The sequence below is a fragment of the Cavia porcellus genome, unplaced genomic scaffold, assembly GCF_034190915.1.
Source record: "Cavia porcellus strain 051 isolate PalLab524CR breed Dunkin Hartley unplaced genomic scaffold, mCavPor4.1 scaffold_5, whole genome shotgun sequence".
Taxonomy (NCBI): domain Eukaryota; kingdom Metazoa; phylum Chordata; class Mammalia; order Rodentia; family Caviidae; genus Cavia; species Cavia porcellus.
Genome location: NW_026947488.1, coordinates 31,994,008 through 32,007,012, shown reverse-complemented (window position 1 = coordinate 32,007,012; position 13,005 = coordinate 31,994,008). Strand labels below are relative to the sequence as shown.

Here is a 13,005-nt window from a genome sequence, read left to right as displayed (position 1 = left end):
ACGAGAGAGACTTTAAATGTGAAACCATCTCTTTCCACAAATATAACATCCAAGAAGTTGTAAATTTGACTCCATCCTGTCTTAATGATGCCCCGGTAGCCAGTACCTGAGTTTGTGGAGTAAATCAGGGTGAGTCTGCAGTTTGAGAATTTGAAACACACACACTTCTTAGCCTGTGGCTCCCCAAATGGAGAATCAACAACATTTCAATAAAGCAGGAAAGATCATATGGGGCCAGAGCAGCCACAAGGCAGTGAGAAAGCATTGTTTCTGATAGGCTTGTCTAGACCTCTATAAATTTCACCCTGAGGAACTTGCTGCCTTATAGCTGCCTGTGTGGTCTGATTTCAATTTTGCAATCTTGAAGCAGGTTGCGATCTCATTACAACAGAGCCACTTCTTCTTTCAGGGAGGGAGGCGGGGTGACTCTAATTTCCAAGAGTGGAGACTGGCATCTTCCTGACATAGACACTTGAGCAGAGAACCCTTCTCGGGCCTCCATGATGCCTGTCTCTGCCTCCCAGCTCCAACCATCTTGTCTTGTCCTGCTACTGATGCTTCCGCTCAGACTCACAGGTGAGCATAGCCCTGGGGTAGAATCCTCTCTCCTTGATTCTGAACCACCCCTACCACTGAACCTCAGAGGCTACAAATTAATATAGGCATGGCCACAGAAGATAAACACAATGCATTGTCTGTGGATGCTTTATCAGGTACCTGACTGTGATTTCTGCAGATTCCGTGTGACTAAAGCAACAGGCATTCATTTCCTCCCAAATCTGGAAGGAAGATGCCCAAGATCAAAGTGATGAGATGGCAGGGTTGGTTCCATCTCAGATTTATCTCTCTATTTTGAAGTCAGCGTCTTCTGCTTGTGTCTTACACATGTCTCCCTTATGTCTGTCTTTTGTATCATTTCCTTCTCTTATAACAGCACAAGTCATGTTGAATTAGGTTCCACACCATGTCTTCATTTAACCATTTTAAAAATTATTCACATTCTGTACTGTTGGGATTTCACATTTCACAGACAGGAGGGGGAACAGTTCAGCCCTCAACAGATTTACACAGCATTCCCTGCTTCCCTCATATTTCCTGTGTAGATTTTATTTCTCTCTTTCCCAGGACAGGCAGCATTGGAGGCCTGTTGTCCCAGCCTGGGAGAGCCCCTGCTCATGTCTCTTCAACAGATTGTCTGTCCTCATCTCTTTTGGCAAAGCTCAGCCCTCAGCCGCAGGACTGAGCACATGCACATCAGTCAGCCTGGATCCCACTTTGGTTCCCTTGTAATGCAACTTCCCAGGTTGTGGAGGGACAATAATACACCTTGTATCTAGAAACCGCCTCCCTTTCTGCCTCTTCAGCTCATAGGTGGGGATATGTAGCTTTTTTTTTAAAAAAAATTCTTAGAATGGAGTAAAATGGAACCATAAAGTGAAATGAAAGAACAGTGATAGGATAGTAGAAAACCCACTATTGTTACTATATTGCATAGTCTTATCCTCTAATTAGTTGCTCAGGCTACTGCCCCTAAGCTTGCAAAACCAAACAAACAACTTAAATTTCAAGTTGCTTCCTTTCTTCAGTTATTACTATCTCAGCCTGTGTCTCTTCTGCTTGCTTACTGGGAGGTGGGGGGTGGGAGGTGGGAGGTGGGAGGTGGGAGGTGGCGATGGAGGTGGCTTCTTTGCTCTTTCTCCCCAGCCAGCACACAAGGAGGCTCCATGGCTTCCTTGCTGCTCTTCCACTGCCTGTAGGGCCCCTGCCGGCACACAGGGCACAGGAGCTGCACTGCTCCCCTCTGCTTCCCTTCTGCTGTCAGCAGGGCCTCCACTGGCACACAGGATGCGGGACTGAATTGCTTCCCTGCTGCTTCTCCCCATCCAGCAAGGCTGCCATCTCTGGTTTTTTAAATTTTTGCTGGATTCCTAAACTGTCTCTCTCCATGGACTTCAAGACTTTGTTCAGATCCTTCCTGTATACCCGCATCTTTCCTTCTCTTCCTTATGTTGCTATATTCTAGGATCTGGATACCAAACTTGGAGAGGTTCTTTCTCTGCTGCTCATTGCTCCACCATTTTCCAGAGAGTTGGCAGGAGCTAGGTTATGTGGTACTGGGATTAAGAATGTGTGATGCTAAATTAGTCCACTGATTGGAATTAGCACTGATCTGGGTGAGGATGGCACCGATTAATAGGAATATAAAGGGAGAGAGGGAAGGCAGGCTCACTTCTGGAGTTGCTGCTGCTGCGGATGCTCCTGCTGTTATTTGCTGCTTGCTGCCCTCCTGCCTGTCTTAGTGTGGATTTCTCTTTTGCTGTGCTACTCTACCTCGGAGATAGTTGATTATGAACTGAAACCTCTACAGGTTGTGAGCTGAAATAAACTTTTCCACCCTTAATGTAACTTTGAGTGTTGAGCATTTTGCCCCAGGAAGGAGAAAATTAACTAAGACAGCTGGAGTCTAACTTTTTAAATTATTCCCAAAGATTAATGATCTTTTGTTAATTTAGCTCTATCAACAGGTAAGGCAGGTGTAGTTCTCAGCATTCTGTATAATTAACTTGCTGAGTCCTTGACTTTCTGTGTCCTTGAGATATTATGTGGTAGCTAGTACCTTTATTTCCTACTTTCAGATGAGGAATGAGGAAACAGAGGTACAGAGAAAAATTCTCCCAGTCACCTACATAGAGCAGTGGAGTAGACAGAATTATTCAAATCCAGGCAGGTCACCCCCAACCCTGCCCCCTGTTTCTGTCACCTTTTTTCTTTTTTCCCTCTTTTGGAGGTGGTGTTTGAATTCAAGACCTCTTTCATGAAAGTCACATGAACTACCGCTAATCTAGATCCCAGACCCCCAAATTTCTTACTGTTAACCATAGAGTGTTACTCGGCCTCTCAATAGAAGCTAATTGCAGAAAGAAAAAAACCAGGAAATGCACAGAAGTGGCCGGAGTCATAACCCTTACCCCCACACCACTGTGAGATAACCACAGTTGAAGTCTATATAATCAAATTGTTGTTAGTGTTGTGTTGGATGCTACCTGTAAATACTATTTTGGGCTTTTCAAATGCATTATAATTTCACTTATTCCTCAAAATAATCCTACAAATTAGCATGGCAGCCATACTTCTATAAATGTTTGGGGACAAATAGGTACACACAAACATATACACAGGGTTAACTTTCAGTGTGTATACTCATAACTCACACAGAGGCTATTAAAAAAGCCTATCCTTACTGGTCCTCTCAAATCATTTGTCGCTCTATGTGCATATCAGACAGAAGTTTTTTCTTTCCCTGCACCCAGCCACCTTCCTTCTTTTTCTACTTCCCTTCCCGACCCTGTAACTCACCCCAGCCCTTGAACTATGCAAATCTCTTGGTAAAACGAATTTCCCCTCAGAGCATAATATCTGTGCATTGCTGCCTTGGAGCTCCTTCTTCCCTGCAGCATAGTGATGAGGTAGAAGGAGAGGAATGAAAAATGCAGACTCCTGATTAAAGCACCCACATCCATGCCATAGTTTGGATCTGTAATGTCTTGAAAGGCCCATGTTAGTTGCTTTGTCCCTAGTTGCATTGCTGGAATTTTGTGGATCCTTTAGGAAGGGCCAATTGAGACATTTTAAATCATTGAATGTGCCATGAGGCCAACAGGTTTTCTTGACCATGAATCCCCATCAACATTTCTAGCCTCGTGTAAGCCACAATTCAGTGGAGCCACAACCAGCATTAGACTGGAGCCTCCAATACTGTGAATTATAACAGTCACACGCCAGAAATCTCTGAAAAGATACCAAGTGAAATAGAGACAAATCCATGAGGCTATAGAGGAAATCAAATTAGAAGTAATCTCTCATGTAAAGACAGAAATAACCTTAGTAAAGGAGTTGCTCAGTACAGCTAGCTCCTGATGGACTAGATGTGATTGATGTTTGTCCAACTACTGGGTGCCACAATGAAGAGGTGAGCCAGTTACCTGAATTCCTCTGCTGGGCCTGTTGAGTGAGTCCTATATTCTTCTTAGGATGGCAAACCTGGTGTATTGATGTAAATCAATCCTTAGTTCTTGCTGTTACTGTATCTTCAGGTTGTTCCAGTCACTAGATCTTCCTGTCTATAGTGTTTATCTTGGCTGGGGCCCTTCTGTGTCACTGGGTGTCTCATAAGGTCTTCTGATTTTCTCCAGGTTGGGGGAGGCCTTATTGGCACCCTCCTCAACTTACCTGATGTTCTCTGTGTGGAGGAAGGACTCATCCACACTCTTGCCAAGCTTGCCAAGATTTTACTTCTGGAAGGGGCTTAACTATTCCTCCTGTTTACCCACTGAAGGTGGCAAACTGTATTCCTATTTTAGGGACAAACTCATCACATTGATGGAAGCCTGCTGAGGTCTTCTCTTTGGATGAGAGGTTACTGCGTATCATGTCGACGTAGTATGTTTAATCACTGCAGTCCAATGCTCTGGGGGGAGGAGTGGGAGCCGAAGATAACAGCAATACTAAGGTCCAGAAGATGGGGTGTCTCACAGGGCAGAAGTGGGACAGCAGGGGCATGGAAGAGACTGGCTTGGTTTGGCCCTGCAAGCTGCTGGAGGTTCTGTGTTCCCCTGGATGTCCTGTGTCCAGCAGTGGATGGCGGGATGGCAGGAGGGTGGAATAGGTGAGTTGGGGGGCCTGGACTTGCATGCCTCTGCTTGTTCTGGGTCCCTTGGCAGATAGTAGGACAGAAAGGATGTGGAAGGGCGGGCTGGGGAGGGAGAGAAGGCCTTGTGCGGCTGCTGCTTGTCCTGGGCCCTGCGACTGATGGCCAAGGCACTCATTTTTTTATCTGCCTTCTTGGAACCCAGTGCAGCATTACAATTTACAGGAAGGATCATTAATGTAGAAATAAAAGCCAAAAATACACATGTATGTATTTAAGCAGGTGGTGGGCCAGGGAACCTACATATATACAGCCATGTTGCAATTCTGGTTCAGGGCGTTCTCTTAGAACAGAAGAGTGGATGGGGACTTGTGTCCATTCTGGTATGAGACGATCAATAAGAGCTCGAACAGAGTAAAAAAATAAACTAAACCTTGTTAAATTCCTAATTTTAAAGAAGCTTTGCTGCTTCTTAGTTCATTCCTCATTCCTGAGGAATTTGGGATTCCATGTCATCTGGCTGGCTGTTAATTTCTATTGCACAGAAACTGAGGTGTACTAGTAACAGGAGCCAGATTCTTGATCCTGGAATTAGAATTACCACTGTAAACTGACAAGCAGAATGCAAGAGGGAATAAAAGTCAGAAGGTAAACAACTAAAGAAATCAAACAGGATTCTCTCTCTCTCTCTGTCTCATCACATTCCTCTGTATTACAGGCTTTTGTATTTGGGGGGTTGTTTGTTGTTGCTTTGTTTATTTATCTCTACCCAAGTGGCGAAGCCTTGTGAAATGCATGAGCCTCACCAAGTAGAAACACCTTAGCTTTCAGGCAATCTTATATAAGAATGAGTTATAAATAAGTAAATGAATAAATAAATAAATTTTTGACTTTGCTTACATTCTGACCTAGTATTGTTGACCCAGTGAGTCTATTATTTTATTTTGCCAGGGCTCATTCCTTGTCTCTGAATGATTTATTAGAAGGCATCAGCAATGAATCAACATATGATTTTGGCCAGATGCGAGCAACAAAAGTGGTTTAGAAAGAGTTTCTCTTCAGTTACATTCCCCTGGGGGTCCATTATTAATTACAACATTTAAAACATACAAATCATTTAATATTGCATTCTAAAGACATAAAAGAGCTAGTGCCCACCAGTAACCAGCTTGGGAGGGAGACAGCAGTTGGCCCTGTCCAGGCATGCAATCTAGCAGGGCCAGTGCCCAATGGTAATCAGCTCAGTAAGGAGGCAGCAGCCAGCCCTATACCAGTGCACACAGTGGCCATGATTGGATATTTATAACAACACTGGTCAGCAGAACCCAGGAGAACCAAACAGTCACACTCCAGAAGAATGGTAGCCAACATGGAAAGTGTCAGGGATTTCACTACATGTTTGTTTGGAATAACCCAAGAAAACATCAGATGAAGAAGCAAAAGGCAGCCCCTGCACCCCAACCCAAGCAGAGCAAGTCCAGGATACATGAACACAGAAGAGATCAGGAGTCATGCACCTGAAGTTTTTGAAGTGATGGCAACCGAAGTAAGAGACAACTTCATGAGACCATGAAAGTAATTAGAACAGAAATACTATCTTAGGTAAAAGAAATGAAGAAAATAATAAAGGAATTGCTAATCATCTCTAAAGAAGGAATAGACAAAAAAATAGAGAAGCATAGGAAAATGAGGAAAACCATGAATGAACATTATAAGAGAGATTTAGAATATATGAAACACTTTCAAAGAGATACCCAGGAAATTAGAAACTCCACTGAAAGCTGGCAAAACTGCTTGAAAGAAACTGAAGATAGACTTTTAGACCTTGAAGATAGGTGTGTAGCTTATGAGATCAATGAAAGGAAAGATCTCTTAAAAATAACAAACAGCCAAGAAATAACAATTCAATGATTGCAGGATAATACAAAGTAAAATAATTTAAGAATAAGTGTCAATGAAAAGGCAGGGGTCAACACAAATGACATTAAAACTCTATTTACAGAAATAATACTGTAAAACTTCCCAAACATGGAAAAAAGATGTGATATACAGATAAATGAGGCATATAGAACTCCAGCTAACCATAACTAAAATAAATCTATGCTCATATAATCAAGATTGCACAAAATCAACAAAAACCGAAAATATTAAAAGTTGTTAGAGAAAAAAACCAGATCAGCTATAAAGGGAAACCCATCAGAATCATGACAGAATTCTCAATACAAACCATCAAGTCATGAGGAGCTTGGAGTGAAGTAATTCAAGTCTTTAAAAGAAAACAACTCAGACTGATGTACCCTGTAAGACTATCTTTCAAAATTAATAGAGAAACAAGATACTTTCATGACAAAGAGCAAGTGATGGAATTAATGACCATCAAACCAATCCTACAAACAATACTGAAGGATATTCTGGAGGGGGGGGAGGAGAGAGAGAGAGAGATAGAGAGAGAGAGAGACAGAGAGAGACAGAGACAGAGACAGAGAGAGAGACAGAGAGAGAGAGAGACAGAGAGACAGAGACAGAGAGAGACAGAGACAGAGACCATGGTTCCAGGAATAGCAGCAAAGGGTAATCACCAAGTGGGGCATACAAATGAATGGAGGGGAAAAGTAGGCAGCCAGTGGTAGGAAAGTAGTATGGCGGACTCAAACCAGTGCATGCTGACCATAACTATTAATGCAGATGGCCTCAATTCACCAATAAAAATAAACACAAGCAGACTGGATCAGGAGACAAGATACATCAATATGCCTTATTCAAGAAACACATTTAACTCAAAAGGAAAATTCCTAGGCTAAAAGTCAAAGGAGAGAAAAACAATACTCTATGTGACAGGGAATCACAAAAAAAGTAGGGGTAGCTTGTCCATCAACTGCAGAATGGATAAGAAAGGTATGGCATCTGTATACAATGGAAAGCTACTCGGCTATGTAGAAAGATAACCTGGAGGCTCTTGTAGGTAAATGTTTTGTTTGGCTTGATTTTATCATCTTTGATGGCATGGACAGTTATTTCAAAAATAACAAAATGCTTTATAGTAGCCACTATTGATTTCCTATTATCTTGTTTCAAAGTCCTGAATTGCTCTACTTGTTTTTTACTGATTTTATTCTATTTTGCTTTGTTTGATTTTATTATGTCTGATGGTAAAGCAGCTACTTTCGAGATAACAAGGTGCATTATGTCAGACACTGTTGTATTGCTATTGTCCTGTTTTGAACTCCTGTTGTGTTTTGATTGGTTTTATTCTGTTCTGTTTTGTTTGATTTTGTTATGCCTGATGGTATGGGCAGTTATTTTATATATAATAAAAAGAAATATGGTGGCTATTATTGATTTCCTTTTATCTTGTTTTGAAGCCTTGTATCATGTTCATTATTTTGTTTTGGTTGACTATTCTATTTTATTTTATTATGTCTGATGATATAAACAGCTAATTTGAAGATCACAAGATACATTATGGTAGCTACTGTTGTATTCCTGTTTTTTTGTTTTGGATTCTCATACTTTTCATTGTTTTGTTTTGATTGGTTTTATTTTGTTCTGTTTTGTTTGATTTTATTGTGCATGATGGTATGGGAAGTTATTTTGGAGGCAGCAAGAGACACCATCGTGACCATTGTTGGTTTCCTTTTACCTTGTTTTGAAGTCTTGTATCACATTCACTGTTTTGTTTTGATTATCTGTAATGTGTTTTATTTGTTTTGGTTTTATTCTCTCCAAAGTAAAAAAGATATAACAGAAATAAATGTATTCCTCATTGGCTAGCAACATAGTCAATATGTATATTAACTGTTCTGAAGACTTGTGTTTTAGCTTACCAAAAATTTAATTTAAGCCATTTGTCAGAGATTTACTTATGTTAAAATGTTAGCAACAGGACATAGAAACATAATAATATAAATGCGTTAGACTTATCAACAGACAGGTAAATCCAAATTATATGTATGAAATACTGAAACAAGGTGAAATCATCTGGTCAAATGGCTAAACTGCAAAGTCTATATTTTTGAGTTTTATATAAGCCTTCATTTAACACAACCTTGTTTTTAAGAGAACTTTCTAAATCTTTATTTCCAAACAATATTTATTTCCAAACAATTTGAGAGATTTGGATGTCTGCATTCCATCTAGACTGGTTAAAACAACCACCCTCCAAGGAACCTTGATTAATTTGTTGTCTTACTAAAGGCAACAGAAAACAGTCAAATTGATAGAAAGCCAAAAGGTCCCAAACAAGTAAAACAAAACAAATATTTTAATATGAACACTTCTTTCTAGAAGCATCTATTAAGTTCATTTCCCAGTTTGTATTGCATTTTTTGTTTTATAGAGTTTAGTTTTGCTGAGTTGTTTATATATTATAGATATTTGATCCTCTGTCAGAAGAGTAGCTATCAAAGATGTTTACCCATTTGCCTCTTCATTCTAGTAGTTGTTTCTTTGCCAAACACAATGTTTTAATTTGATGTAGTCCCATTTCTTATTTTAGATATTATTGTCTATCTTTGGAATATTGAGGAAGTCTCTTATGTTTAGCTGTGGCTTAATGTGTTTCCTCTGTGTTTCTTCTACCCAGTACACTTGTTTCTAGTTTTATACATAGATCTTTGCTCCATCTTCATTGATTTTAGCACAGAAATAGAGGAATATAATTTCACTTTTTTGCTTGTGGCTCTCCAGTTTTCCTAGAGTAACTTGTTAAAGAGATGGTCTTTCTCCACAAATATTTTGGCTTGTCAACAATCAGATGGCTGTGTGTGTTTGGGTTTGCTGCTTTGTATTTTCTTGTGTTCAACCCTTCTACATGTCTGTTCTTAACATCAGCACCACACTGATTTTCTAGTATAGCTGGAGAGCATAGCTTAAAGCCTGATATCGTGATGTTGCCAGCGTTGCTCATTTTGTTCTGGGTTTCATTGGCTATTTTGCATCTTTTCTGATTCTATACAAATCTTAGAAGTATTGTTTCTAGGTCTTTCAATACTCTTCTATTTTAATATATGTGGAATCCTGAATGACATTACTCCGGGACTTGGATGTCTACATTCATGAAGCAATAATTTTGTCATTTTAAGGAAATAAATTTTCAGTAACTTGTCACAGTAGCATAGCTGACAAAATCTCTATAATGAGATTTATCTATCAGTGTAATGTGAACATAAGGTCCTAGGGGCTTAGGGCAATGTATCACTTTTTATTAAGTTATATGTTATTGTGCTTTGGGAGTTCTATGTACTACTATCTCATAGGCTGACAGAACAAACCACATCCTTAGCATCTATCTGTGTTTAAGGAGGAAACTGATCCATCAGTTCATGCAGTTGAATGCATATCCCATTGATGACATCCTCACCTCTGCCCAGAACTCACTGCTCTAAAGGAACCTCATGACTGCCCTATGCCATGTCCAGTGTACTATGTGATCAGAATGTGAAGAGTAACAAATATTTGGTAAGGCATGAGATTGACATGAGACTTGCAAGCAAGTCGTTGGCACTCAAATTCACACTCTATCATGTTTCTAGACACTGTGGGCTTCAGTTTCTTCATAAAGGGCAGTTCATGTGAAAGTTGATTGTGATAACAAATGCATTGTGTTGAGCTCCAATATGCATCATAGTGTGCACCCAGTTACTGAAATCTTATACTGATTAACTTTAGAAAACACACAGGAATTACCAGGATGAATGACAACTGCTCTGTTTTTTCCTCTCAACAGCCACAGAAGCGATACTACAGGTGATTCAGCCTGAAAAACCAGTGTTGGTCACTGCAGGAGAGACCGCCACACTGAAATGTACTGTGACCTCTCTGATTCCTGTGGGACCCACCCTGTGGTTCAGGGGGCAAGGACAAGGCCGGGAGTTAATCTACAATTTCAAAGGAGGCCACTTCCCACGAGTCACAAATGTGGCAGATACCACACAGAGAAACAACATGGACTTTTCAATTCGAATCTCTAATACCACTCCTGCAGATGCGGGCATCTACTACTGTGTCAAGTTCCAGAAAACAGACTTTGAGAACAAGGAGCTGTTGTCTGGAGGAGGCACCAAGATGTTTGTGGGTGGTGAGTACAGTTTGGGCTTACCTCATTTCTTAATGTATGACTGTAGGTCAGGAATCATAACCTGCGTTCTGTGAGCACCAGTGAAGAAGCAGGTGGAATGGTGGATGCTCATGTTCATGATTTAATGTCACCCAGCCATCAGGGCAGCCAAGACCTGCATGATACCTGCTCAAGGCTCCACACCACGTAAGCATCTGCAGCCAATGTCTAACTACTACAGAACCTTCTGTTTTTCCGTTCTACCCCTACTGTTGTTTCAACAGAAGAGGGCCATGACAGTTTGAGAGAACAGCTCAGACCAGGGCCAGATCTCACCTACTTCTCTCACATTGAGCTTCCTCTCTGAGTATGAGCCTTTCCTTATGCCATAGCACTGATGGTCTACTGTGTTTCAGGATCCTTTCTGCAGGCCAGGGAAACATAAGGGAGCTTCCCAGTTTGAGCTCATCTCCTATCAAGTTGTCATTCCTCTTCAGAGGTAGGAGGCTGCACTTATATTCATTTACCCTAAATAAAAATACTGAGAATATTCCTCACAGTCAGAGGCTCAATTTTTATTTCAACACCATGGCTGGAGAAATGCCAAGATGTTGAACCTTTCCCTAGGCCTGTATACCAAACCTTGTAGTATCAGCAACAGCCTCACACAGACACTGAGGACTGTGAGACTACCTGAGTGTTCTTTTCAGGAAAAGATATCCCATGAGACATAAGAAACCCTCACTGAGAAAGCTAAGTATGCTCACTTTGTGTTTCTGGCCCACAATCAACATCTTGTCTCTATGTCTAATTCTGGGACAAGTGACCTTCAGACCATGCAACCTGATCTGCTTACAGAGAGTAAGTCTGAGGACCAGAAATATCCAATTAGTACCAGGATCATAAGCAGAAACCACATCTCAGTTCAGCTATGCTAAAAGCAGCCCCAGCATGTGTCCATGCAGGGACCACGAGTTATACACTGGAGGTTCAGAACTGCAGATTAGAAACCCAATATTTTGCATTTCATCTATTTCCCAGCAGTTTAGGATTTTTCTCACACCTAAAGGCTGTTTGTGATTGGAAAATTGCTCACGAATATCAGCCGCATCATAATTTCATATTAGGATTCCATACTAAGATGGAGAGAACTGCTCTATTATTTTAACAGCTGAAAATTACTTCTTTAGATGATATTTCATAAAACTTTTCAGTCATCTGTAGGTGGGCGTTTATGTTGATCCCGGCCATGGCCCACTACAACTGTGCTGCAGAGGATGAACTTGTACAACCACCATCCCAAACAGGAGGAAAATTTCTAGTGAAGAGGTGGTTGGGTCAGAGTGAAAATGTGCTGTAATTCATGTGGATGCTGTTAACTTTCCCTCCCAGATGTGATAGTCAGTTGTCCTCACAATCCCTAGACATAGACAGGGTTAGGTATCATCACATCTTCCCAGGTAAAGAAAGACTCAAGAATTCCAACATGGTGCATCCTATGCCTAGGTAATCACAGTTGGCAAGTGTCTTAGGCTGACTCAGTCTTTAGACTCTTGTTTGGGCATTTGTTCCTTTGTGTAATGCCATTGCTCCTACTTAGGCTGCATGAGAAAGGAGGAAGCCTGGATGAACACAGTGGCAGCATGACACATGCTACCTCTTATTCATGTAGTTTCTACTTGAATCAAGACTGCAGGAGAGTTTTGTTGCATTATTAAAGACTAGGACACTGTGACCCAGAGGGAGCCCTTACTTGTGACAGATGAGGAGGTAAGGGTGATCCTCGAGTCTCACCCATAGCCTTACTCTCCACTTGCTTGTTCCAATGAACAGAATTGCTCCAGCTCTCTCCTGAAATCTTGTGATTCTTCTGTGCCCCAACAACAGGCATTGAAACCACAACAGACTCCCCCAAAATTTCTATTGGGTGACACAATGCTGGCTTGACATTGCTAGATGAGGAAGATCCTGCTCTGGTCTCCTTAGGGACACATCTCAGTGCCTGTGAGGAACCCAGGATGCTTCTCTCACTGAGATGTGGATCCTTTACTGAGCAGTGGACATGGAACAGAAGGAGCATGTGACAGAAGAATCAGAGTTTATGTTATTTCATTAGGCGGGCAGGACTTCATGAGGGGTGTTTCCCCCAGATATCTTGAAGAGTCTCAAATAGAGGAAGTGTGGTGGTAGTAAGTGCTGGGCCTTCAAAAATTACCCATCGGTTCTTTAAAAACAAACAAACAAACAAACAAACAAAAAAACAAAAACAAAACATGAAACCATGTTTGGTATAAGATATGCT

General features: G+C 41.1%; 1 protein-coding gene across 1 annotated transcript in view; it reads left to right on the top strand.

The window, feature by feature from the left end:
* The first annotated feature begins 664 nt into the window (after nt 1-664).
* The window catches only part of LOC100719352 (signal-regulatory protein gamma-like), a 32,816-nt gene continuing 20,475 nt past the window's right edge, over nt 665-13,005 (top strand). Inside the window, 2 exon segments of the mRNA XM_023560118.1 lie at nt 665-713; nt 10,374-10,724. Of these exon segments, the coding sequence (XP_023415886.1) occupies nt 665-713; nt 10,374-10,724 (400 nt within the window).